The sequence below is a fragment of the Oryx dammah genome, unplaced genomic scaffold (genome assembly GCF_014754425.2).
Source record: "Oryx dammah isolate SB20612 unplaced genomic scaffold, SCBI_Odam_1.1 HiC_scaffold_2, whole genome shotgun sequence".
Taxonomy (NCBI): Eukaryota; Metazoa; Chordata; class Mammalia; order Artiodactyla; family Bovidae; genus Oryx; species Oryx dammah.
The window spans coordinates 46,392,670-46,419,915 of NW_024070186.1; the positions used below are offsets into that span (position 1 = coordinate 46,392,670).

The 27,246-nt window shown below is 36.3% G+C and overlaps 1 protein-coding gene across 1 annotated transcript in view; it reads left to right on the forward strand.

Moving 5' to 3' along the window:
• Window positions 1-681: 681 nt before the first annotated feature.
• The window catches only part of LEKR1 (leucine, glutamate and lysine rich 1), a 227,900-nt gene continuing 201,335 nt past the window's right edge, over window positions 682-27,246 (forward strand). Inside the window, exons 1-3 of the mRNA XM_040265281.1 lie at window positions 682-830; window positions 3,768-3,857; window positions 22,540-22,754. Coding sequence (XP_040121215.1) covers window positions 3,810-3,857; window positions 22,540-22,754 — 263 coding nt within the window. The 5' untranslated portion in view covers window positions 682-830; window positions 3,768-3,809. The remainder of the gene's footprint in view (window positions 831-3,767; window positions 3,858-22,539; window positions 22,755-27,246) is intronic.

Below are 27,246 nucleotides of genomic sequence, written 5' to 3' on the forward strand. Positions count from 1 at the left end.
AGAATTTAGTATACAATTTATTGCTGAACAGATGACAAATCATTTGAACTCCTAGTTCAGTTCAGTCATTCAGTCATGTCCGACTCTGCCACCCCACGAACCGCAGGACGGTTGGATGGCATCACCAACTCAATCGACATGAATTTGAGTAAACTCTGGGAGGTGGTGATGGACAGGGAGGCCTGGCGTGCTGCAATCCACCGTGTCATAGAGTCGGACAGGAGTTAGCAACTGAACTGAACTGAAATGTTAACATGACAACACAGAGTTGTGTGAACCACGTGGAAAGTGCTAGGTTATCACTTTATATAAACTCCAAAAACTAGGAAGAATTTTTCTTTTCTTCTCTCAGGGGTCAATGACCCCTGAGAAAAATTGACAGAAGAAAAATTATAATAAAGGGTCACAGTCAGTTCAGTCGTTCAGTCATGTCCGACTCTTTGCGACCCCATTGAGGGATGAGAGGTAGACCGACTTTGTCCTCCACTTCTGCCACCGTCATTCCAACCCGCCTCTGGGCTAGAAACGTCTCCCTCCATCCCTGCAGCCGCCCCCACGACTCCAGCCCGCCCTCCTCTGCCTCGCCCTTAGCATCCCTTGCCTCCCACTCACAGTACACAGCGTAAGCTAAGCCCGTTCTTTGACCCCAGCCAGGAGACTTCAAGCTTCCGCCCAGGACTTGGCCCGGGGCGGCGCAGGGGTGTCCTGTTTCCGCGTTGGCGAGCGGCGTGGGTCGTGACGTCATCGCGCCTTGACGTCAGGCCGACGTGCAGCACGGTCTCCTGGGAGACCAGGAAAGCCTTTTGCCCCCCGGCGGAATCGAAGTATAGGTGAGAGAGACGAGGAAAGGCTTTCTTGAGCCCCGGAATGACCTGGTCCCGGGGCGCAGTTCCGAAGAAGAGGCGTGCTGGCACCCCGGGGGCAGAGCCGGAAAGCCGAGCCGTGGTGCCGCGCCCGGGGAGTGGGCCCGGCGCCTTGCCTCTGACCCCAGCTGCTGCCTTTGTCGAGTCTTCGCGAGCCCGTCCGGCTGGGCGCCCTCTTCTCTTCTGAGTGCGTGGCTAGGATAGGCCTCATCCCCGCACCTTTTCTTCTTCTCGCCTCCGCGGGTCCCGAGGGAACGGGGTTATTAAGGGACAGATTTCAAAACCCTTGCAGCCGATTTTGGCTGTACTTGCAGTTAGTTTCTATTTGGAAAATCCTGCCCCTTCAGAAAGTCTCAGGACGTGAACTGCCTCTTCACCTGACCTTGACCTCATCTGTGGTGATTCACACTAAAGGAATAGTTCTTTAGGGAAGGGCCTGAAAGCTGAACGTGAGTTAATGGCCCAGCGTGACACTGGTGTCATGAAGGGAATCGGAAGTGAACGACTAGGGATGGGTGTGTATTTTTGACATCTTCCTTGTAACCCTGTCAGAGCAGGTTCACAAATACCTACGCGGCAACCGCCGGTTATCACCGCACCCCATGTCGAAGAAGAGTCGACAAAGTGTGTAATGTGAGAGAATAAAAGGGCCTCTTTGATTTTAAAAAAAAAAAAGAAGAAGCAAAATAGTGAAAGAGTAAATTAAGTAAAAAAAATTGTTTTTCACCCTCTTGCTAAAGGGAAAGAGATCTCTCCCATCCCTTTCTTGGGAGACCTCTTACGGCTGTGTGCTTCCTCTGTTCCTTCAACATGTTTGTATGCAAATCTTTTGAAGACGCAGAATATTTTTCTGGAGGACCTGGGAGCCATTTCTTTAAAATGTAAACATCAAGGGAAACAGGGCCCATATCTCCATATTACTTTGGGAGTTTAGTGCTTCTAGTAACCAAGTGCTTTGTCTAGAGACATGTATTCATTTGAACAAATGCTGTTAGCTAGCACAGGTGGCTACTTCAATTACCAGGTGAATTTAAAACAAACTATGAAATAGAGTATAGCAAGCTCTGTTGAGGACAAATTATCTTTTATCTTGAGAACATGTATGTATTGGAGTGTACCTGCTTGGCTATATTAAAAAGTGGGATTTCTTTCTGTCCTTGTAATCTTATTAGCAGAATAGCTGTGCATCACAGTTTAGTTAAATGCTTATGTGATAATAAAATTGCTTTCTGCATCTTGGGGAAATTTTCTGGATGGCATGATTTTAAAAATTTCCCTCAATAATCAGACCTACCAGTTCTTCCCACTCAGTATAGTAAGGCCACAAAATTGGAATAGATTTACAATAACGATACTGTTCCACTGTGCCACTAGATTCATGCTCTCAAATACATTTAGGTGTGAAATTTTAAAAAGGAAATTTAGTTGGTAATTTTAGGAAAAATTCTGCTCACAATAGAGTTTCGTTAAGATGAAGCCATCTTATTTTACTGATGGTGAGCTCACTGTGAAATGACAGAAATGAGAATAATGAGCTTTCTGTGAATAATGAGCTCTTGCCACATCACTGTGACAGTCTGCCAAACATCAGATTATTATGTACTTGGCCATGCGGGCCAATGTTCACTATGTCAGTTAACTTTACTCTCTCTGTCCATACACATTGTATTACCTTTATCTTTAGGTTGGAAGACAGCCCATTATTTATTTATTTTAAACAACAGCTCATTAAACATGGAACTTTGCTCACAAGGGGGATTGGAAATCTACCCTTCCACCAATACTTACACAATTAAAAAAAAATACTGCCTCACAGGAACTTTTGTCAATTACAGTTTTCTTGACATCTTGCTATGTGGCTGGGGTTACTTTTTCTGATAGAGTACTATGCCTCTTTAGTCTGTCAAAATCTTCTCCAGATCAAAAGTAAACCTCCTCAGGAAGCCTTTGCTAACTCCCCATTCCCATGAGGAAGATAAGACATTTTTTTCCCGGAACTTCTAGGTCGTTCCTTGTCTACAGCTCCTGACCCTCAGGCCTTTCCTGCTGTGGAATTGTGCCTATATTATCTTACTCTACTGTCCCCCTTCACGTCCCATATATATATATGTATATATATATATATATATATGTATCTGTATATACCCATACATATGAATGAACATCTCTCACTCCTGAAACTGGACTGTCTATTCTTTCTCCTTATTTGGGAAACATTAAGAAAAAGAACTCAAAGTGCCCCTTCATTACTCTTGTGTGGTTTTATGAAAGTAGTGATAGAGTTTTATATTGAATTGTTTTATTATAAAATGAAAATCATTAAAAGTAAAACATCTGTGTAAAAATTATATAAATGTCCACTTTTGGTAAAATTGGCGCTTGGCTTCTTATGCTTTAGTGACTTTTCTGTTCAGTGCTTGCCTATCATATTTAACTTGATAACTCTAAATATTTTTTCCTGTACGTCATTTAAACCAGTGTTAATGTCACAGTTGCTTTCTTTTGTCTGCTAAACTATTCTATAGATATTTTTTCCAGCAGCTTTTCAGGGGAAAAACTTTTCTTTTAAATGAAATAAATGGATCTGTTTAAAATTTTGTGATCCTTAATCTGTATTGGCAAAACAAATAACTAGTTATAAGCCACTACAGAGTTACACTTATAAAGTTCCAAAGAAAGAAAATGTTATTTTTAATTCAGTAGTCTCTCTAGGTCCTTCCTGTTCTGTTGGCCTAATAACCACGTGTGAAAACCTCATTTGTAGTTTTAACATTGAGTTGATGAAACAAACATCTGTAAAAATAGTTATCCCCATTGATTCCCAAATACTTGTAGGAATTTATCTTTTAATTTAAATTTTTTTCATATTGTTTTAATTCTGATTATCACCATCAATGTTTTTAGATTATTTTTCTTCAAAGCTCCTTCAGTATATTTTGGGAAATTATGGATCGTCATGTTCCCATGCATGCATTACCTGAAGAAATCCAAAAGGTATGATATTATGTTATTACAGCACAACATTAGAATTTTAACAGTTAATTCTAAAACATGGGAGAATGAATTCAGAGGTTTTATATTTATTTTAGTCAGGGGATCTGCAGTGAATTGGTGAAGTGGGGAAGGGAATAATTATAATAGTCAAAACGGTAGAATTCAATTCAGTGCAAAGAATGTTCAGCCTGTGAAAGAAGCTGGATATATAATTCTGGCGTGGTATTTGACCAGGTGTTTTTGGAGCCCTTGTAAGGGCTCCAACAGTGGCCAAATACTATACTTAGGTATTTATCTTGCAGCTTTTCAAAGAAAAAAAAAAAGAACTGACATAAATGGGTCCGTTTCAAACGTTAAGTAATCCTTATTGTGTATTTGCAAAACAAATAATTAGTAGTAAACCACTACAGAAATTTTCAGTTCAGTTCAGTTGCTCAGTCATGTCCAACTCTTTGTGACCCCATGGACTGCAGCACGCCAGGCCTCCCTGTTTATCTCCAACTCCTGGAGTTTATTCAAAGTCATGTCCATTGAGTCGGTGATGCCATCCAACCATCTCATCCTCTGTCATCCCCTTCTCCTCCTGCCTTCGATCTTTCCCAGCATCAAGGTCTTTTCAAATGAGTCAGTTCTTCACATCAGGTGGCCAAAGTATTGGAATTTCAGCTTCAACATCAGTCCTTCCAATGAACACCCAGGACTGATCTCCTTTAGGATGTACTGGTTGGATCTCCTTGCTGTCCAAGGGACTCTCAAGAGTCTTCTCCAACACCACAGTTCAAAAGCATCAATTTTTCGGCACTCAGCTTTCTTTTCTTTTTCTTTCCAACTGTCACATCCATACATGACCACTGGAAAAACCATACCCTTGACTAGATGGACCTTTGTTGGCAAAGTAACGTCTCAGCCTTTTAATATGCTGTCTAGGTTGGTCATAACTTTTCTTCGAAGGACAAAAAATTTTAGTTTGTAACTTTTTTAAAAATAATTTTTATTTATTCATGGCTGTGCTGGGTCTTCATTGGTGTTCAAGGGCTTTCTCTAGCTGCAGGGTGTGGGGGCTACTCTTTGTTACAGGCCCAAGAGCACACAGATTTCAGTAGTTGTGGCACACGGGCTTAGTTGCTCCACAACATGTGGACTCTTCCTGGATCAGGAAGACCCATGTCCTCTGCATTGGCAGGCAGATTCTTATCCATTGTGCCACCTGGGAAGTCCTAGTTTGTAACTATTTATGATGCAAAAATTTTAAGGGTGTCTCTCTATAAGGGTCTATTTCAGTTTCACCTTAATTCTTATCTTTCACCATGTTTTAAGGCCTTTTATAGATATCAACTCATTTAATCTGGTTAACAATCAATTCTTTTCACCATTGCTATGCTATTTTCCTACCTGTTAATTTATATCTGTCCTCAGACAAAATCATTTCTCCCATATTTACTGTGGCAATGCATACATTGCTAACAGCATAATTAAAAATATCTCTTTGAGACTGATTGACAAATTATGAATTAAAACCTCAAACCTTAACTGTCATTTATCATTCAGTTTTTAAGGTAAATCTATAGTCAGTTTAAGATTAATCACCAGTACATTAGTTTTTAATTAAAAACTGCAGTCAGCTCTCAGGTATATTTTTATCTTTTATGCATGTAATGCCTGTTAGCATTAATCACGCCATTGATTTAACTTGATGTGTTACTTCTACTGCATGTCCTTTAGATTTATGTAAACTGCAGTCTAGCAGGACCTGGAAGGGAAGTCCAGTTACCATAAAAGACCTTTTAAACCATTGCCTTTAATTCACTTCACCTTTAAAGTTAGATATAAGAGAAAGTTCAGAGAGAGCTCAGCTATGCCATGCTTACCTGAGCAATGGTACCTAGATGTGTTTGAATACATGGAGTGTCCTCACACTCCCTCAAATGATTTCCTTCGGTGTACTAGCCTAGTGTGGTGGAGATAAAAAGAAACAAAACAATCTGCAAGAAACAATACCCATACTCAGATACCAGTCATCTGTTAGGAAGCAAATATATAATGACATGAAAAAAAAAAAGACCCTAAAGACAATGTTTGATTTAAATGTCATGTAAGATACTATCTTTTCTGAAAATAGAGAATGTGGGAAGAGGAATCCTTGAGTATCATGACGGTCAAAGGAGGATCTTTATGCAGGAAATAGAACTGGAATTGGCCCTTGAAAGCGAAGTACTCCTAGAGACAGACAGGGAAAAGGTTATTCTGGGCTAAGTGAACAAAAGCTCACTGGTAAGAAAAAAAACTGGCCAGGGTAGAGAATGTTTAACAATGTCAGTATTTTAAATGCATGAAAGAGTATATGTTTAACAGAGGTTTTAATGAGTTGAAGAGTGTGGTTTTTTTCTTTTTTAAGGTACTTATATAAGTAAATTTTCAAAAAATGCTAAAACCAAGCATTTTTAAATACACATATATTCTCAAATCTTAAATGACAGGGAGCTGTCTGTGTAATGCAGAGAGGTAAGGAGGCCAGGAGTAGCTTAGCTGCCTAAGGCTGGACAAGTGAGTTGATTGTAGCAGTTGGTCTGCTGAATGCTTAGCCTGTAAAGTGCATCTTTGCACTTTTTCAGACTGAAGTTAGATACACTTGTACGACAAGTGTTTATCAAGTGTCTGTAGTGTCCCAGACACTGTTTGGGGTACTTGATTATAAAGCAACCAAAAGTATGCACATGCATCCCACAGCCTGTTAGCTTGTTTTGGGAGTGTCAGTTACTCGTTTTCCATAACGTCTTACCTAATATTTGATTCCTCTAGATTGTCCATAATGTGACTGGTTAAAGCATATTTATTTAGTCAGCTTGCATACATCATTCTATATATAAGCACATTAAACAGATATATAAGCTTATAATAGTAATAAGAGTACTTCAGATTAGAACCATTTCATTATTAAAGTTTAGTCGCTCAGTCATGTCTGATTCTTTGCAACCCCACAGACTGTAGCCTACTAGGCTCCTCTGTCCATGGGATTTTCCAGGCAAGAGTACTGGAGTGGGTTGCCATTTCCTTCTCCAGAGAATCTTCCTGACCCAGGGAACAAACCCAAGTCTCCCACATTGTAGCCAGATGCTTTACCATCTGAGCCACCAGGGATTTCATTATTAAGATAAAACAAATCTTAGCCTTTCATAATGACTTGAAAATTGTACTATAGTTCTTTATGGGATAAGAAAGAGGATGGGTGGATCAGTGTACAGTGACACAGAGGACTTTTAGAGGCTTTTTTTCTTGTTCTTTTGTTAACTTTCTACGTTAGTTTTTATGCTGGTTCTTCCTTCTAGGGGATTCCCTGGTGACTCAGATGATAAAGAACCTGCCTGCAATGCGGGAGACCCGGGTTCTATCCCTGGAAGATCCCCTGGAAAAGGAAATGGCAACCCACTCCCTTTTCCAGTATTCTTGCCTGGAAAATTCCACGGACAGAGGAGCCTAGCAGGCTACAGTCCATGGAGTTGTGAAAAGTCAGACAGGACTGAGTGACTAACACTAATGGCTTCTTTCTAGAGAAGCCCCTGTGTTTCCTTTTTTGCTGTGTGTAGGCAAGAAAGGTTAGTGTAGAAATCAGGAAAGAGAAGTGAGGGAAATCTTTTTCTTTCTGTACTTTTGCTGTATAATATGGAAATAGGATGGTTGATCACTTACTTGAAAGATATATGATAAAGGAAATGGAAATGACTGTACTACACTGTACACACACTATTAAAATAGGTAGCAGTAGATAGATAAGAGTTGCAAGAGAATATAAATGTGGTGGGGGAAATGGCCAACAAAGGAAAAGTGTGGAGAGTACTGATAATACTAAGCTCTAGTTAGTTCATTACCTTATTAGAAAGAGAAGATCGTTAAATCGTTTTGCCATTAGTCTCATCTTCTTAGGAAATTTTAAGGAAGAAAGAAAAAGATAATCTTTTGACAACCACTCCCAGATCTTTTTGTTTTTTTATCACAGTTTCTGACTGAGCATAAACACATTTCAGATTCCCGTCTCCACAAGTAGCAGAAAATGTCAAACAGACTAATGGGCTGGAAGGCAAGACCATACTCATCCCCTTTGTCTGCTGCTGGACTCTACAGCTTACTTCTTTATGTACTTAGACTATATCTCTAAATATACTCTCTGGACAAAGTTGACTCCTACCTGTTTCTAACTTCCAATAAGTTAGCAGCTTTGCTGGAATTTTCATCTAGCAGACTGAAAGCAGAATGCACTTGTAATGATACTACACTTTGTGTTTAGTATTTTATTGCCACAATTAAAACTAAAATACTTATAGATTAGCAAAATAATAATTCTATATTTCTTCCCTTCCTGAATGTGCACCTATTTCAGAAACATATGGACTCTTTTTAGAAAGAAGAACAATGAGTAATATTCCTTTTTGCTGTTTTTGCTAGAAGATGTACACAGAAGTCAGAAAACCTCAACAAATCAGTGGAAAAATCAGTTCTTTTGCAAAGGTAGAACTGATCTCTTGTTATTTTTTAATGGTGACAAAATGAGCACTTTTAATGGGATTTTAGCCTCAGGATATATTTATTATCACAGGACACAAAGTAAAATAAAGAGACCAGAGTTGTTTATTTTATAATACAGAAGTGGCAGTGCAGGGGCTGGAGAGCACACTGTTCTTTCTGGGATAACAATCCCTTTCCTTACCAGCAACAGCTCATTTTGTCCTGTTTCAGTAATTTTGGTACTTTGGAACTTTGAAATTTATTCAGAATAACAGTTTTATATTTCCAAGCACAGGTTGTCATTGCCAGAAAAAATAAACTTAATTTTCCAGGTCATTTTGGGCCACTGTGGCTAGGATCAGATTTTGTGTTGAATTAAAGTAGAGGAAAAGGAGAGAAAATCATTGAAACATTAGCGCTATTATCCTGGAAAAATAGTGATATGTCTATGTGTGTGGGGGTATATGTGTTGCTTTTTAAGCAATTGTAGTTTTGAAACTAGTAACAAAAGACGTAGAGTTGTATAATTTTTGAAGAGACTGTTCACTTAATATTGTGACCCAAGAGAGTTCATTAGGGAAAACTTAAAAAAAAAAAAAAAACTATGAATATTGAAAAATCTGTATTTGTTAATTTGTAGTCCAAAATACTTTTGCTGCCTGGCCATAGAGAGTCCCAGAATTTACTAAGGTGAAGTTTTCTAGAAAAATAGGTGTTGGGGTAAAAATACTTTGGAGGTATGTTTAAATGTAAACATAGTCATGTCATGTATAATTTGTATATGAAAATAACACTTCTTAAAATTGCTTATTGAAATTTCTCTGTGGATTAATCTCTAGCATTTTATTACCACTTTATTTATTTTATATTTTATTATTTTGAAACCAAACCTTTTATTTCAAGATCATTGTAAACTCACAAGAAGTTGTGAGAAATGATACCAAGAGATCTCATGTACCCTTCCCCCAACTTGCTCCAATGGTAACATCTGGCAAAACTCTACTAGATATCACAACCAGACATTGACATTGACACAATTAAGGATTCTGTGACAACAAAGATTCCTCATGTTGCCCTTTTATAGCTACATTCACCTCAACCTCTGCTTTCACATGCCTCCACTATCCTACCCCTAATTCATGACCTCTAGCAACCAGTGATCTGGTCTCCCAATAATTTTGTGACCTCAAGAATGTTATAAAAATGGGATTATGCAATATGTAGTCTTTGGGATTAGTTTTTCTTGAATCAGTGTAATTTTCTGGAGTTTTATACATATTGTTGAGTATATTTGTAGTTTATTCCTTTGTATTGCTGAGTAGCATTCCATGGTATAAATATACTGCAATTTATTTAACCTGTTGAAGAACATCTGAGTTTTTCCTGTTTGGGGCTATTATGTATAATAGTTGCAGTAAATATTAGTGTACAGGTTTTTATGTGAACTTGTGTTTTTATTTTCATAGGACAAATGCTCAAGTACAATTGCTAGATTGTTTGGTAGTTGCATGTTTAGTTTTCTAAACACTGCCAAACTTTTCCAGAGGGCTGTAACATTTTACATCCTCACCAGCAGTGTATGAGTGATCCAGTTTCTCTGCATGTTTAGTATTTGATGTTGTCATTGGTTGAAAAAAGTTTTATTGAGTTATAGTTAATGTACAAAATTATATGTTTCAGGTGTACAGCATAGTAATTCACAATTTTAAAGGTCATATTCCATTGATAGTTATTATAAAATATTGGTTATATTCCCTATGCTCTATAATATATCCTTGTGGCTTATTTATTTTATATATAGTAGTTTATACTTCTTAATCTCCTATCCCTAATGTGCCCCTTTTCCTTTCCCCGTCCCCACTCGTAACCACTAGCATGTTCTCTTTATCTGTGATTCTGTTTCCTTTTTGGCGTATTCAGTAGTTTGTTGTATTTTTTAGATTCTACATATATGTGATATCATATAATATTTATCTTTGTCTGACTTATTCCATTCAGCATAGTACCCTTCAAGTCCATGCTTCTTGTTGCAGATGGCAAAATTTCATTCTTTTAATGGCTGAGTAATATTCCATTCACATCTTTATCTGTTCATCTGTTGATGGACACAAGTTGTTTCCATATCTTGGGCATTGTAAATAATGCTGCTGTGAACATTGTGGTGCATGTATCTTTTTGAATTAGTATTTTCATTTTTTTCTGGATATACACCCAGGACTGGAATTGCTGTATCTTATGGTAGTTCTACTTTAGGGTTTTTTTTTTTTTTTTTTTGAGAAACCTCCATTCTGTTTGCAAAAGTAGTTGCACCAATTTACGTTCCCACCAACAGTGTCTGAGGATTTGTTCTTCCTTGCATCTTCGCCCACTTTTGTTAATTTTTTTTTTTTTATGTTGGCCATTCTTAATAGGTATGAGATGATATCTTTGTGATTTTTAATTTTCATTTCTCTGATGATTACTCTGATGATTAACAATGTTGAACATCTTTTCAATTGCCTATTTGCCATCTGTATGTATTCTATGGAAAAAGATTTATTCAGGTTTTCTATTTTTAAATTGGGTTTTCCTTTTATATCAAGTTCTATGAGCTGTTTGTATTTTGATTATTAACCCCTTATCAGTCATATCATTTGCAAATATTTTTCCCATTCCATAGGTTGTCTTTTTGTTGTTGTTGACAGTTTCCTTTGCTATGCAAAAGCTTTTCAGCTTGATTAGATCTCATTTGCTTGTTTGCTTTTGTTTCCTTTGCTTTAGAAGAAAGATCAAACAATATTGTTATGATTTATGTCAAAGAGAGTTTTCGTCTGTTTTCTTCTAGGAGTTTAAAGATTTCTGGTCTTACCTGTAGGTCTTTAATCCAGTTTGAGTTTATTTTTGTATATGGTGAATGTATATAGAAAATGTTCAAGTTTCTTTTTTTTTACATGTAACTGTCCTATTTTCCCAGCAGCGCTTATTGAAGAAACTGTCTTTTATCCAATTTTATACTGTATATTCTTGTCACCTTTGTAGCAGATTAATTGACCATAAGTGTGTTAGTTTGTTTCAGGACTCTCTCTTCTACTGCAGTGATCTATGTGTCTGTTTACTGTTTTTGTACCAGAACCATACTGTTTTGATTGCTGTAGCTTTGCATTATAGTTTGAAGTCAGGGAACATGATACCTCTAGTTCTGTTCTTTCTCAATATTATTGTAGCTATTGAGGGTCTTTTGTATTTCTATACAATTTATAAAACTGTTTGTTGTAGTTATATGAAAAATGCCATTGATATTTTGATAGGAATTGGATTGAATGTGAAGATTGTCTTTGGTAGTATGGTCATTTAAACAATATTCTTACAGTCCATGAACATGGTGTATCTTTTCATCTGTTTGTTTCATCACCAGTTTCTTTCATCAGTGTCTCATAGTTTTCCCTACCTCCTCAGGTAGGTTTATTCCTGGATTAATTTTATTCTTTTTGATATAACTGTTTCTTTAATTTCTCTTTGTGTCTTAAAAAAATATTTATTTATTTATTTATTTATAAATATAAATTTATTTATTTTAATTGGAGGCTAATTACTTTACAATATTGTATTGGTTTTACCATATATCAACATGAATCTGCCACGGGTGTACATGTGTTCCCCATCCTGAACACCCCTCCCACCTCCCTCCCCGTACCATCCCTCTGGGTCATCCCAGTGCACCAGCCCCGAGCATCCTATATCATGCATCGAACCTGGACTGGCGATTCTTTTCACATATGATATTATACATGTTTCAATGCCATTCTCCCAAATCATCCCACTGTCACCCTCTGCCACAGAGTCCAAAAGACTAATTTCTCTTTCTGATAGTTTATTGTTAGTATATAGAAATGTAACAGATTTCTTTTCATTCATTTTATATCCTGCAACTTGACTGAATTCATTGATGAGCTCTAGTAGTTTTTTGGTGGTATCCTTAGGATTTTCTGTGGACAATATTGTGTCATTTGCAAACCATGAAGTTTTACTTCTTCCTTTACAATTAGAATTCTTTTATTTCTTTTCCTTACCTGATTGCCATGGCTAAGACTTCCAATACTAAGTTGAATAAAAGTGGCAAGAATGGACATTGTCTTATTCCTAATATCAGAGGAAATACTTTCACTGTTGAGTATGATGTTAGCTTTGGGCTTGTCATACACAGCCTTTATTATGTTGAGGTATGTTATATCTATACTCACTTTGTGAGAGTTTTTATCATAAATGGGTGTTGAATTTTGTCAAGATTTTATACCTATTATGAATGCAGAGTTCCAAAGAATAGGAAGGAGAGATAAGAAAGCCTTCCTCAGCGATCAGTGCAAAGAAATAGAGGAAAACAATAGAAGAGGAAAGACTAGATATCTCTCCAAGAAACTTAGAGATACCAAGGGAACATTTCATGCAAAGATGGGCACAATAAAGGACAGAAATGGTAGGGACCTAACAGAAGCAGAAGATATTAAGAAGAGCTGGCAAGAATACACAGAACTATACAAAAAAGATCTTCACGACCCAGATAATCATGATGGTGTAATCACTCACCTAGAGCCAGAAATCCTGGAATGTGAAGTCAAGTGGGCCTTAGGAAGCATCACTACGGACAAAGCTAGTGGAGGTGATGGAATTCCAGTTGAACTGTTTCAAATCCTGAAAGATGATGCTGTGAAAGTGCTGCACTCAATATACCAGCAAATTTGGAAAACTCAGCAGTGGCCACGGGACTGGAAAAGGTCAGTTTTCATTCTGGTCCCAAAGAAAGGCAATGCCAAAGAATGCTCAAACTACCACATAATTGCACTCATCTCACACACTAGTAAAGTAATGCTCAAAATTCTCCAAGCCAGGCTTCAGCAATACATGAACCGTGAACTTCCTGATGTTCAAGCTGGTTTTAGAAAAGGCAGAGGAACCAGAGATCCAGTTGTCAACATCCTCTGGATCATCAAAAAAGCAAGAGAGAAACAGAAAAACATTTATTTCTGCTTTATTGACTATGCCAAAGCCTTTGACTGTGTGGATCACAATAAACTGTGGAAAATTCTGAAAGAGATGGGAATACCAGACCACCTGACCGGCCTCTTGAGAAACCTGAATGCAGGTCAGGAAGCAACAGTTAGAACTGGACGTGGAATGACAGACTGGTTCCAAATAGGAAAAGGAGTACGTCAAGGCTGTATATGGTCACCCTGTTTATTTAACTTATATACAGAGTACCTCATGAGAAATGCTGGACTGGATGAAGCACAAGCTGGAATCATGATTGCCAGGAGAAATATCAATAACCTCACATATGCAGATGACACCACCCTTATGGCAGAAAGTGAACAAGAACTAAAGAGCCTCTTGATGCAAGTGAAAGAGAAGAGTGCAAAAGCTGGCTTAAAACTCAGAAAATTAAGATCATGGCATCTGGTCCCATCACTTCATGGGAAATAGATGGGGAAACAGTGGAAACAGTGGCTGTTTTTGTTTTTCTGGGCTCCAAAATCACTGCAGATGGTGATTCCAGCCATGAAATTAAAAGATGCTTACTCCTTGGAAGGAAAGTTATGATCAACTTAGACAGCATATTCAAAAGCAGAGACATTACTTTGTCAACAAAGGTCCGTCTAGTCAAGGCTATGGTTTTTCCAGTGGTCATGTATGAATGTGAGAGTTGGACTATAAAGAAAGCTGAGCATAAAAGAATTGATGCTTTTGAAGTGTGGTGTTGGAGAAGACTCTTGAGTCCCTTGGACTGCAAGGAAATCCAACCAGTCCATTCTAAAGGAGATCAGTCCTGGGTGTTCATTGGAAGGACTGATGCTGAAGCTGAAATTCCAATACTTTGGCCACCTGATGCGAAGAGCTGACTCATTTGAAAAGACCTTGATGCTGGGAAAGATTGAGGGCAGGAGGAGAGGGGAACAACAAAAGATGAGATGGTTGGATGGCATCACCGACTCAATGGACATGGGTTTGGGTGGACTCCAGGAGTTGGTTATGGGCAGGAAGGCCTGGTGTGCTACAGTTCATGGGGTCACAAAGAGTTGGACACGACTGAGTGACTGAAGTGAACTGAAGGTGATCATATGGTCCCTATTCTTCAATTTTTTAATGTGGTGTATTACATTGATTGCAACCCTGGGATAAATCCCACCTGATCATGGTTTATGATCCTTGTAATGTATTGTTAGATTCAGTTTAATAGTATTTTGTTGAGGATTTTTACATCTATGTTCCTCAAGGATATTGGCCTGTAGTTTCTTTTGTCTGGGTTTAGTATAAGGATGATGCTGGCCTTATAGAGTGTGTGGAAGCATTCCTTCCTCTGCCATTTTTTGGAATAGTTTGAGGAAGGTAGGTGTTAACTCTTATCTGAATGTTTGGTAAAATTCACTTGTGAAGCCGTCTGGTCTTGGACTTTATTTTTTCCTGAGTTTTAAAATAATTGATTCAATTTCATTACTGGTAGTTTGTCTGTTATAGTTTCTATTTCTTCCTGTTTCAGTCATGGGAGTCTTGTTTCCTATAAATTGTAGATTTCTGGAAATTTGTCCATTTATTCTAGGTCATCCATTTTATTGGCATATAGTTATTCTTAGTTGTCACTTACAATCTTTTTTATTTCTATGATGTTGGTTGTAACTTCTTTTTCATTTCTGATTTTATTGATTTTTGTCTTTTCTCTTTTTTATTGGTGACTCTGGCTAAAGGTTTATCAATTTTGTTTACCATTTCAAAAAACTAGCACTTAGTTGTTCCAATCTTTTCTATAATTTTAGAGTCTCAATTTAACTTGTTTCTGCTCTCATCTTTATGGTTTTTCATTCCACTAACTTTGGGTTTTGTTTTGTTTTCTTTTTCTAGTTCCTTTAGGTTTAAGGTTAGGTTGTTTATTTGAGATATTTCTTTTTTCCTGAATTAAACTTTTATTGCTACAAACTGCCCTCTTTTTCTATGTCTTTTTGTTTTGTTTTCATTTTCATTTAATTTTTGTAATTTTAATTACAAAGTAATTTTACATTTATTATTTTTAATTAAAAGAAATTTTAAATTTCTTTTTTCCAAGTAATTTTTAATTTCTTTTTTTATTTCTTCAGTGAACCATTGGTTGTTTAGTAGCACATTCTTTAGCCTCCACATGTGTGTTTTTTTTTTTTTTTTTACAGTTTCTTTCCCTTGTAATTGATTTCTAGTCTCATAGTATTGTGGATGGAAAAGATACTTGATATGATTTCAGTTTTCTTAAATTTTCCAAGTTTTGTTTTATAGCCTAGTATGTGAACTGTCCTGAAGAATGTTTCCAGGCACTTGAAAGGAAGCACATTCTTCTGCTTTGTGATGGTATGTTCTACGTATATCTATTAAGGTCATCTGGTTTAGTTTGTAATTTAAGGCCAATGTTTCCTGATTAATTTTCTGCTTTGATGATATGTCTATTGATGTAAGTGTGATGTTAAATCCCTTACTATTATTGTATTACTGTCAATTTCTTTCTTTATATCTGTTAGTATTTGCTTTATGTATTTAGGTGCTGCTAAATTAGGGCTTATATATATTTGCGATTATTATATGTTCTTGGATTTAACATTTGATCATTTAAAGTCTTTGTCTCTTGTAACATTCTTTATTTTAAAGCCAATTTTATCTTATGTAGGTATTGCCAACCCAGGTTTCTTTTGATTTCCGTTTGCAATGAATACCTTTTTCTATCCCTTCATTTTCAATCTGGTTGTGTCTTTAAGTCTGAAGTGATACTGTTGTAGGCAGCATATATACTGATCTGGTTTTTGTTTCCATTGAGCCACTCCAGGTGTTTTGATTGGAACATTTAATCCAGTTATATTTAAAGTAATTATTGATATCTATATTCTTATTGGCATTTTGTTAATTTTTTTCAGATCTTTGTTGTTCCTTTCTTCTTCTTTTGTTCTTTTCTCTTGTGGTTTGATGACTATCTTTAGTGCTGTGTTTGGATTCCTTTTTGTGTGTGTATGTTTGTATCTATTATCAATTTTTGGTTTGTGGTTTACCATGAGGCTTATATATAGCTATATATATATGTAAGGAAATGGCAACCAACTCCAGTATTCTTGCCTAGAGAATCCCTTAGACAGAGGAGCCTGGTGGACTGCTGTCCATAGGGTTGCACAGAGTCAGACACGACTGAAGTGACTTAGCATGCATGCATGCATTGGAAAAGAAAATGGCCACCCACTCCAGTGTTCTGGCCTGGAGAATCCCAGGGATGGAGGAGCCTGGTGGGGTGCCGTCTATGGGGTTGCAGAGAGTTGGACATGACTGAAGTGACTTAGCAGTAGCATATATATATATATAGTGGCTGACTATTTTTTTGGGCTCCAAAATCACTGCAGATGGTGATTGCAGCCATGAAATTAAAAGATTCTTACTCCTTGGAAGGAAAAGTTATGACCAACCTAGACAGCATATTAAAAAGCAGAGACATTACTTTGCCAACAAAGGTCCATCTAGTCAAGGCTATGGTTTTTCCAGTGGTCATGTATGAATGTAAGAGTTGGACTGTGAAGAAAGCTGAGCACTGAAGAATTGATGCTTTTGAACTGTGGTGTTGGAGAAGACTCTTGAGAGTCCCTTGGACTGCAAGGAGATCCAACCAGTCCATTCTAAAGGAGATCAGCCCTGGGTGTTCTTCAAAAGGACTGATGTTGAAGCTGAAACTCCAATACTTTGGCCACCTGATGTGAAGAGCTGACTCATTTGAAAAGACCTTGATGCTGGGAAAGATTGAAGGCAGGAAGAGAAGGGAACAACAGAGGTTGAGATGGTTGGATGGCATCACCAACTCAATGGACATGGGTTTGGGTAGACTCTGGGAGTTGGTGATGGACAGGGAGACCTGGCGTGCTGCAATTCATGGGGTTGCAAAGAGTCGGACACAACTGAGCGACTGAACTGAACTGAACTGAACTGAATCTGTAGCAATACAGATTTACCTTGAAATCAGGTAAAATACTTTTCTTACTTTATTCTTGTTTTTCAGTACTCTTTTAGCTTTTCTAGTTCCTTTGCCTTTTCGTATAAATTTGAGAACAGTACTGTTTATATCTTAGAAAAGCACATATTGCTGGATAAAGGGGTTTTGGGTAGATGGTCTTTACCAAAGTGGTTTTTAAGTTGGTAGTACTGCCAGTTGACTTACTGAAAGGAAGGCTCTTGATGGCCTTATGAACTGGTCAGGCGGTCTGTGTTACTAATGACTTAAAAGGTCCTCTGTTCTGTCTGAAAATGTTTCTCCCAATCTGAATGAAATTCACTAGCTAGACACTTACTGTTTTGAGTAAAGGTATCTTTTTTTAAGGTAAAGCTTATTAGAAAGTTTAACATTTTATATGTGCTGTCATTTTTACAGCAGTGAAAATTTTCCTATTTCTTTCCTCCTTATGCAAGTATAGAAAGCATGGAATGGGTGGGGAAAAGAAGGGAGAACAATTTTTTTGAGCAGAGAATGCTTCACTTGGGCACTAGGAGGTTACTGAGTGTTTTTTCCATTTGAAGCTTAGTTAGGAGCTTTGAAAAGCATCTGAAGCCTAATTTAACTTTTTAAAAAATTTGCATCATTTTATATTAAATAACTATAATTTGAAAAGTACAAATATTACATTTGAGAAGTATAGTTTACAATTTATTTTTAAATGGCTCCACATTTGTTTAATATACTGCTTTTGTTGATGCCTCCTCCAAAGTGCATCTTGTAAAAAGCAAAAACATCCTGCTAATGATAGCTCTTTTCTCAAGAATGACAACATGTCATTATTTTACTTACAAAACGACATGATACAACACCAAGTTATAAGAATGAAGCGCAAATTATATTTCACAAAAAACAGCTAAGGTTTACTTAGTTCATTTGGGAACATAATTATAGTATTTCATATCTTCTCAAGTTTCACAGAAATGTCCTAAGTAATTAGCCTATACAGATACAAAGAGTTTGAAAGTGTTATTACATCTTACTGTTGCAGTTTTACTTACCGAAAACTATTTACAATTTAATAGCACTGAAACCTTTGTTCAGTATACTTGTTTCATGTAGATCATCAGTGACTTAGGTTGTACTAAATGAAACCTAGAGACTACTCTTATGGATTTATTATTTATTTTATAATTGTTTTGTTTCCTAGATTATAGTAAATATCATATTTTGGCTTCCTATACTGAACATCTAGAAGCCTGATTTATAGCATGTATATTTCACTTATTTCAGCTTTTCCCACCATGCTTGCTATGGTGGAATAACATTCTAATAATTTTCACAATTTTGAAGTTTATATGTTCTGTGTTTTGTACATCAGGCTACAAATAAGCTCTATCCAGCAAGAGTTTTCTTTAAAATAAGGACATAGCATTTTCCCAGGAGCAGGGAAAGAACTGTGATTAATAGGCTAAGGATAAAAGTTCTTTAGAGTAAGAATTTTTAAGTTGATGAGAAGGAACCAAAACTCATGATGGGCAAAGGGACTGTAAGAAAATATGCGTATGTTCTGCATTAGTTCAGGTCTCTTGACCTGGGTGATTTATATTCCTGGGGACTGATAGTATATTTCAATAGGATTGCAGAGCCACTCTTGGTGATCTTTGAAAACATGTAGAGAGTAAGAGGATAACATACAAATACCATTCCATGTATAGAATGACCATAAATTACTACCAGTGAACTCCCAGACAAGATTCTAGACTATATTAAAGGGCAATTTGTGAGCATATGTTAGGGAAGACTATAACCCTTGAGCCAATTTTATGTTCTTGAACAGAACTAGCATGTAGGCTTTGCCATTCCATTTTGTGCAGAGTCACTAGATTTAGGGACTGTAGTTGACATAGAATATATGGAATTTATGAAGGCATTTGACAAAGTTTGTCTTAATATTCCTAAAGGCCGTATGAATAAATATAGACAGGTTACACAAGTCATTGGGTTGTTTAGCAACCAGTTGAAACACTGTATCTGTAATGTGCTGAGTAATGGATTTAGTATTAACCAAGTAGATATGATTGCCTAGAAAATCTCATGGACGGAGGAGCCTGGTAGTCCTCAGTCCAAGGGGTCGCGAAGAGTCAGACACGACTGAGCGACTTCACTTTTACTTTTCACTTTCATGCATTGGAGAAGGAAATGGCAACCCACTCCAGTGTTCTTGCCTGGAGAATCCCAGGGACGGCAGAGCCTGGTGGGCTGCCGTCTATGGGTTCACACAGAGTCGGACACGACTGACGCAACTTAGCAACAGCAGCAGCAGCAAGCAGATATGATAAGGAAATGGCAACCCATTCCAGTTTTCTTGCTTGGAGAATCTTATGGACAGAGGAGCCTGGTGGGCTACAGTCCGTGGTGTTACAAGAGTTGGACATGACTTCGCAACTAAACCACCCCCAGACCAAACCAAGCAGATATGACAAGCTATAGAGTTCTACCCTTAACCTTATATTGAGGGTAGAACTCATATTCAACATTCTTTATCAATAAATTAGATGGATAAAACAACTTTCCAGAATCAGTTTTGCAGAAGATACAAAGCTTAGAATTTTCTGGATACAAAGTCACTTAACTAAAGTTTGAGTCTAAAACATACATACATGTGTATATGCATATACATTAAAATTTTATTTATTTATATTTACAATTATATTTGTTTTTCTGTACTTGCATCTGAAAAACTAAATGCTCACACAAGAGAATGAAGGTTATTGGTTGTAAGGAATAGGTAGCTTTAGGGGGAAAAGTGAAAATAGTGGGAGAATATTGGGTATGGATTCCAAAAGGCAAGTAGGGCAATTAGGTCTTATCACGGACTGGAGTAAGGAAGTGGAAGGTCATTTGGTATGCGGCAGTATCTGGTGCCAATTTCTTTCTCTCTTACACTGGATCTGCAATGTCTTTTTCTCATCTTTGTGTGTTTGCTCATTCTTCTCTCTCATCCTAGTAATGTGGTTTACTTGGTACCTTGCATGTGATCCTTATATATTCTGGCTGTGCTAAAGATGTCCTCATTGCCTGAGACTGTAACAGTCTCAGCTGGGTCATCCCAGCTCAGGACTTGGTTTTTCTAGGTTAGATGTCCAACCTTCATTTATCACTCAGCCATGCTAGGGTGGATTGTTGGAGGGGGTTTTAGTCATATTACCAGAGTAGCCAGGACTTATGGAAGGTGGATTCTCTACAAAAGGGGACATAAGTGGGAAGGAATGGCTTGATATATTCAGTATAATGGGACATGGTTTTACACTGCAGTGTGTTTTTGGGTACGGGTTTTATTTAACATAAAAGCCAGTTATAGTGTATAATAGCAACATATAATTGGTAAAAATACAGAAGACCATTGTGATCTGATTGTGTTAAATGATGTTACTAATGGTATTATTGAGATCTTATAATGAGGGAAATACGGGTCCACTCTTATTCTGCTTTAATGAGACCAACAGTAGTATTCAATTCTGGACTCCATACTTTGAAATAGATATAGAACACTGGAACATGTTTAGACAAAATTATCTAGACTGAGAAAGAAATTCAAAACTGTGTCATTATGTGAAATAGCTGAAGGGATTGGAAGTGTTGACCTAAAGAATTAAAAGATACGTAGTGTTCCTAATAGCCGTCTTTAAATATTAGAAAAAGATCTGGTTATTCCTTATGGTTACTAGGTGGTCTAGGACTGGTGGATGCTCCAGGGAAGCAGATTTGGGATCAGCATGAGAAAGAATTCCCTCATAGACAAAACCATCAGAAGATGAAACAGGCTGTTTTACAAAGTAGTTTCCCGTCATTTTTGAGTGCTGAGATAGAATCTGGATAACAACTTATCTAGGTTGGAATAGTCTCAATGAAGACATCCACGTTTGAGCCAGGTTATCTTTATGATTTCTTTCAAACTTGTTTCATAAATCTATAAATTTGGTGTCAGTCGCAGTTAGATGACTGATGTTGTCATTCATCTGAATCCCATAGTATTATATCATAGTTTTTAATTTGAAATTTTTATTAAGTTTAAATGAAAATAACTATAAAAGTTATTATTAGTTTGTGTCAAGTAACTCTTTTATAATGGCATGGATAGGCACATATGGTAGATAGCATTGATAGGCATATATGGTGGCATCACTGTTAGTTATAGGAGCAGTTTCTGTAGTCTTAACAAAGTTGCATTAAGAGTAAGCATTCTTTGTATAGTCCAAGAGTTGCTTTAGTTTTAGTGCCCTGAAGCAAATATTTAATGAATCTCTCTTATCTTTATGAAAAGCAAGACAGGTAGAGGCTGCTTGAGGAATATTTGTATACTTGATACAGAAAAAAGAATTACGTCTCTCTTGACTTCACTAAAATTCTATTTTTCACTCCCTGTATCTGGCCAAAGATATATAAGCATTTTATCTGAAGGAAGTAAGAGAATTTAGCAGACATTCACATGGTAGATAAATACGATACAAATGATTACAGGCATAAGTGCTGGTTTTAAAATAGACTTGGGTTTAATGTCAGCTTCTCCACTTATCAGCTGGTTATTTAACTTCAGTAGTCCCTATGTTCTTATCTGTAAAATAGGTATAACTATACCTACCTGAGGGGGAAAAGAACTGATTTAGGGAGAAGAGATTAAGTTCAAAGTGTTTCTTCTATCTGTGGTTTTATGACAGAATGTTAAATTCTGTGCAAATCATAAAATGTTAAAACTGAACAGAAACTGAGAACTCACTTGGCCCAATGCCATAATTGTATAAATGAGGAAAATGAAGTCTGAATAAGCTAAGAGCCATCTCCAGGATCACAGTGCAGTTGGCAGTGAAAGGCTAATTATTTCTTCCCATATCAGGGAAAATTCATCTTAAAGCAAGAATTGTAAAGCTATTTTCATCAAAAAGTTTTACTTTATGGCAGATATTTCAAGGGTAAATCTTTCTTAGAGATACTGTGGAGAAATTATTACTCTGAAAGATCCTATTCTAATTCCAAGATTTTGTCAGAGTCAATATCACGCCATTTTTAAAAATTTTATGAAGTGTTGTAATTATTACTCCATGGCAGAGCACAATATACACTTACTTCGTTTGGCCAAGATGATTGTAATAACATCTTCAGTTGAACTTTATTTTTTAGAAATAGAAAAATATCATTTCAGTAACTGTATGTTCTATTTTATAGATGTCTCCTGAAGAAAAAGTTTGTAAGTACTGTGGAGTCAGCTATCTAATTCTACATGAGTTTAAGGCTATGGAAGAAAAAGTAAAAGCAATGGAAAAAGAGATGAAATTTTATCAAGGAAGTATAGAACGTGAAAAGAGACTTCAAGAAAAACTACAGTCTCTTAGCCAAGATTTTGAACAGTGCAAAATTGACAATGAATCCAAAACAGAAAGGTTAGAGTATGTTATTCTTTTCTATCATTTATTTAGTTTAGAAAAAATGTATAGAAAATAGATTTGACTTTTGTTTTTCTGGAATTTCAAGTATATTTATACCTTGGTACATTTGAATTTGTTCAGTAATTATTACTGATTACTAAGTATAATTTCTAGATACAATCTGAACATTCCTTTGAGGCTGTGTTTCTATCTGAATCATTGGTGGTGGTGGTTTAGTCGCTAAGTCATAACTAACTCTTGTGACCCTTGTACTATAGCCTGCCAGCCTCCTCTATCCATCTGAATAACTGGAAACCAATTAATTCAGTAACTGTAAGTTGAGATGGGTTGACTTTTACTTTTCTCCAGATTTATATCTTAATTTTATCATTAGAAAGTTTTGTCTATAAAAAGTCAGGTGAATTTTGATAGTTTTTATATCTAGTATTTTTTTAAGATGTCCTTGACCATTTAGATTTATAGAATAAGGTTTTCATGTTATGCAAAGGTTGCCGAAACATTAAAACTGGCACCTGATTCTAAATCAGTAAAGCTGGAGTAAAATCAGAGATTGAGTTCCTAATGCTGGTCAAGTCCAATCAGAAATTTATTCTGCCTAAAGACACCTCATTGGGCTTATATAATACAAAAGGATTTTTGCTGTTGTTTCATGACTTTTCCTTTGAATGAATATTTTTCCACTTTAAAATATTGACAATTGATGTAATAAACAATGAACTAATGAATATATTGAACATTGTGTCCTTGTAAAGTAGAAGTTTTCTTATATCTCTTAGGATTAAGTACTTGTCTTAAATTTTATTACAAATTTAAATAATTATATTAAATATAAGTTCTTAGTCTTTGGCTAGGAAAGTTTTGTTTTCTTGAATTTCAGGTCTGAAAAAGTATTTAATCATATTTGAGTAGAAAAATAAAAAAAAATAAAGTATTTAGTTTAAAATTTTAAATATGGAGGGTTTTTGCTTGTCAGATTCTTTTGTTTAGTGTTATAGTTTTCTTTCTTTAGTAATTATATGAATAATACATAAACATAAAAAATAAAAGAAATATATAGAAGAAAATTCAAGAAAGTCCTTTTTTATTCTTCTGATTACTTTCTTTCACTGGAAATAAAAATTAATACTTTTAATGGTTTGGTGTATGTTTCTAGATCCTTCATTGTTCCCTAAGCTTTATTAAAGATATATATTTTAAATATTCGTAATGTATTATATTTAAGCTATGTAGTTTTAAAACTTTTCAATAGACTAATTTTTAATATAAGTAGTATATTAAAAGTATGTGTGACTTTTACCACTTAATTTTATATTCTGGAAATTGTTCCATGTTATATATATCTTATTCTTAACTGCTACAATGTCTTCCTTACTAAGAATATGCCATAATTTACTGAACCATTTCTCTTTTCAACGTTTAGATTATTTCCAGTATTTATGACTACACATAGTATTTATATTTATATTCTTGTGTACATATGTTTTTCCATAGGATAAATTCCTGGAAGTGAAATTGCTGAAAAGAAAGTAAATGCCAATTTAAGATTTTGATGGACATTATACCAAATTGTCCTTTGAGAAGACAGGGTTAATTTATATTTGGCCAATAATTTATAAAGTGGCCATTTTCTTAGATCTTGTTAGTATTGGAATCTTCTTAAGTTTTCTCAAATTTTCACTCTTTTTCTTGGTAAAAAAAAAGTTACTTCATGATTATTTAATTTGTGTTTCTTTATTGCTAGTGAGGTTGAATTTTTTTCACATTTATTAGATATGTATATTTCTACTTTTATGAATTACTTGTTCATATATATTATCCAAATTTCTATGGTACTGTTTCTACGTTTCTGTTTATGTGTAGGAGTTTTTAATATAATATGGACTTATACTTTATTTACACGTTGCTAATATTTTCTCATGGTTGTTTCAGTTCAGTTCAGTCGCTCAGTCATGTCCGACTCTTTGCGACCCCATGAATCGCAGCACGCCAGGCCTCCTTGTCCATCACCAACTCCCGGAGTTCACTCAAACTCACGTCCATCAATTCTGTGATGCCATCCAGCCATCTCATCCTCTGTCGTCCCCTCTTCCTCCTTCCCCCAATCCCTCCCAGCATCAGAGTCTTTTCCAATGAGTCAACTCTTCGTATGAGGTGGCCAAAGTACTGGAGTTTATCTTACTGTTTATTGTATTTTCTTGGTATAAATTTTTAAAAAATATCTTATGCTGAATTCTGGAAAGGGTTCTGTGTCAAGTCCTTTTGGTTGCAAACAACAGAAACTTGTTCTGTCTTTTGCTAACCTAGATTCAAGCAAGTTGAAAAACAACATATATTTAAAACTTTTATGGTATTGTTGTTTTGGTAAGCCTTTTAATCTGTTTATTAGTTAGATTTATGATTTCATGTATTTTATTGTTCTTTTAAAAATACTTATTTTTTGTTCCTATACACCTATAAAGCGCTTCCCTGGTGGCTTAGCAGTAAAGGATCTACCTGCAATGCAGGAGATGTAGGTTTAATCCCTGGGCTGGAAAGATCTCCTAGAAAAGGAAATGGCTACCCACTCCAGTATTCGTCCATGGAGAATTCCATGGACAGAGGAACCTGGTGGACTACAGTCCATAGGGTCACAAAAGAGTTGGAAATGACTTAGCAACTAAACAACAACACACCTATAACTTCTCTCATTATATACACCCCATATCACAGAGAAACATTTGTTATAGTTAATGAGCTTGTCTTGGTACATCATTATCACCCGAAATACATGGTTTTACATTAGGGTTAGCTTTTTTTTTGCCACTTTATTCATTTTTTTTAATTGAAGGATAATTGCTTTACAGAATTTTGTGGTTTTCTATCATACATCAACAAGAATCAGTCATAGGTACACCCATGTCCCCTCCCTCCCAGAGCTCTCTCCCATCTCCCTCCCCATCCCACCCTTCTAGATTGTCACAGAGCCCCTTTGATGTTGTACATTCCATGGGTTTTGGCAAATGTTAAATACCATGTATCTACCATTGTAGTATCATACAGAATAGATAATGCTGCCCTAGAGATCCTGTGTTCTGCCTGTTTGTCCTTCCCTCCCCTCTAAGGATGGACAATCACTGTTCCATTGTTGTCTCCACAGTTTTGCCTTTGTCATAATGTTGAAAATGTCCATTGACAGAAGAATGGATAACGAAGATATGGTACACACATACAATAGAATATTAGTCAACCTTTAAAAAGAATGAGATAATGCCTTTTACAACAACATGGAAGAACCTAGAGAGTGTAATACTGAGTGAATTAAGTCTGAGAAGGAGAAATACTATATGACATCTCTCATATATGGAATCTAAAAAGAAATGATGCCAATGAACTTACTTACAAAATGGAAACAGACTCAGAGACTTAGAGAATGAACTTTTTGCTGGGCGGAAGGAGGTGGGGAAGGAATAGTTAGGAAGTTTGGGATGATTGACATGGACATACTGCTACTTTTAAAATGGATAACCAAAAAAGACCTACTATATAGCATATAGTTATGTGGCAGCATAATGGTATGTGGCAGCCTGTATGGGAGGGATGTTTGGGGGAGAATGGATACATGTATATGTGCGGCTGAGTCCTTTGCTGTTCACCTGAAACTATTACGTTGTTAATTGGCTGTACCCCAAAACAGAATGGGCTTCCTAGGTGACAGTTAGTGGTAAAGAACCTGCCTGCCTATGCAGGAGATACAAGTTCGATCCCTGGGTTGGAAAGATCCTCTGGAGGAGAGCATGACAGCCCACTCCAGCAGTGTTGCCTGGAGAATCCCATGGACTAGAATCCATGGGGTTGCAAAGAGTCAGACATGACTGAAGAAGAAAGAGAATGTCATATGGTTAGAGTAATATAGTGTGTAACTTTCTAAAAATTAGCATCTTTCAGTTAGTAATATACTCCATGTCTTTTAAATTTACTCCATGTCTTTTTATGGCTTTACAGCTTGTTTCTTTTTTTAGGACTGAATAATATTCCATTCTCTGGATGAAACACAGTTTATCCATTCACCAAACTGAAGGACACCTAGGTTGCTTCCAAATTTTGGCAGTTATGAATAAAGCTGCTGGAAATATCTATGTGTAGGTTTTTGTGTGGACATGTATTTTCAGCTCCTTTGGGTAAATACCAAAGAGTGTGATTACTAAATCATATAGTAAAAGTATGTATAATTTTGTGAGAAGCTACCAAATTGTCTTCCAGAGTGGCTCTCTCATTCTGCATTCCCAGCAGCAATGAATGAGAGTTCCTGTTACCAAATTCTCACCAACTTTTGGTGTCATTGGGGTTTTGGATTTTCACCATTCTAATAGGTATGTGATAGTATCTTGTGTTTTAATTTACATTTCCTTGAAGACGTATGAGATTGACTATATTTTATTATGTCTGCTATCTCTATGTCTCCTTTTCTGAGGTGTTCATTCAGGTCTTTTGCCTATTTTAAATCAGA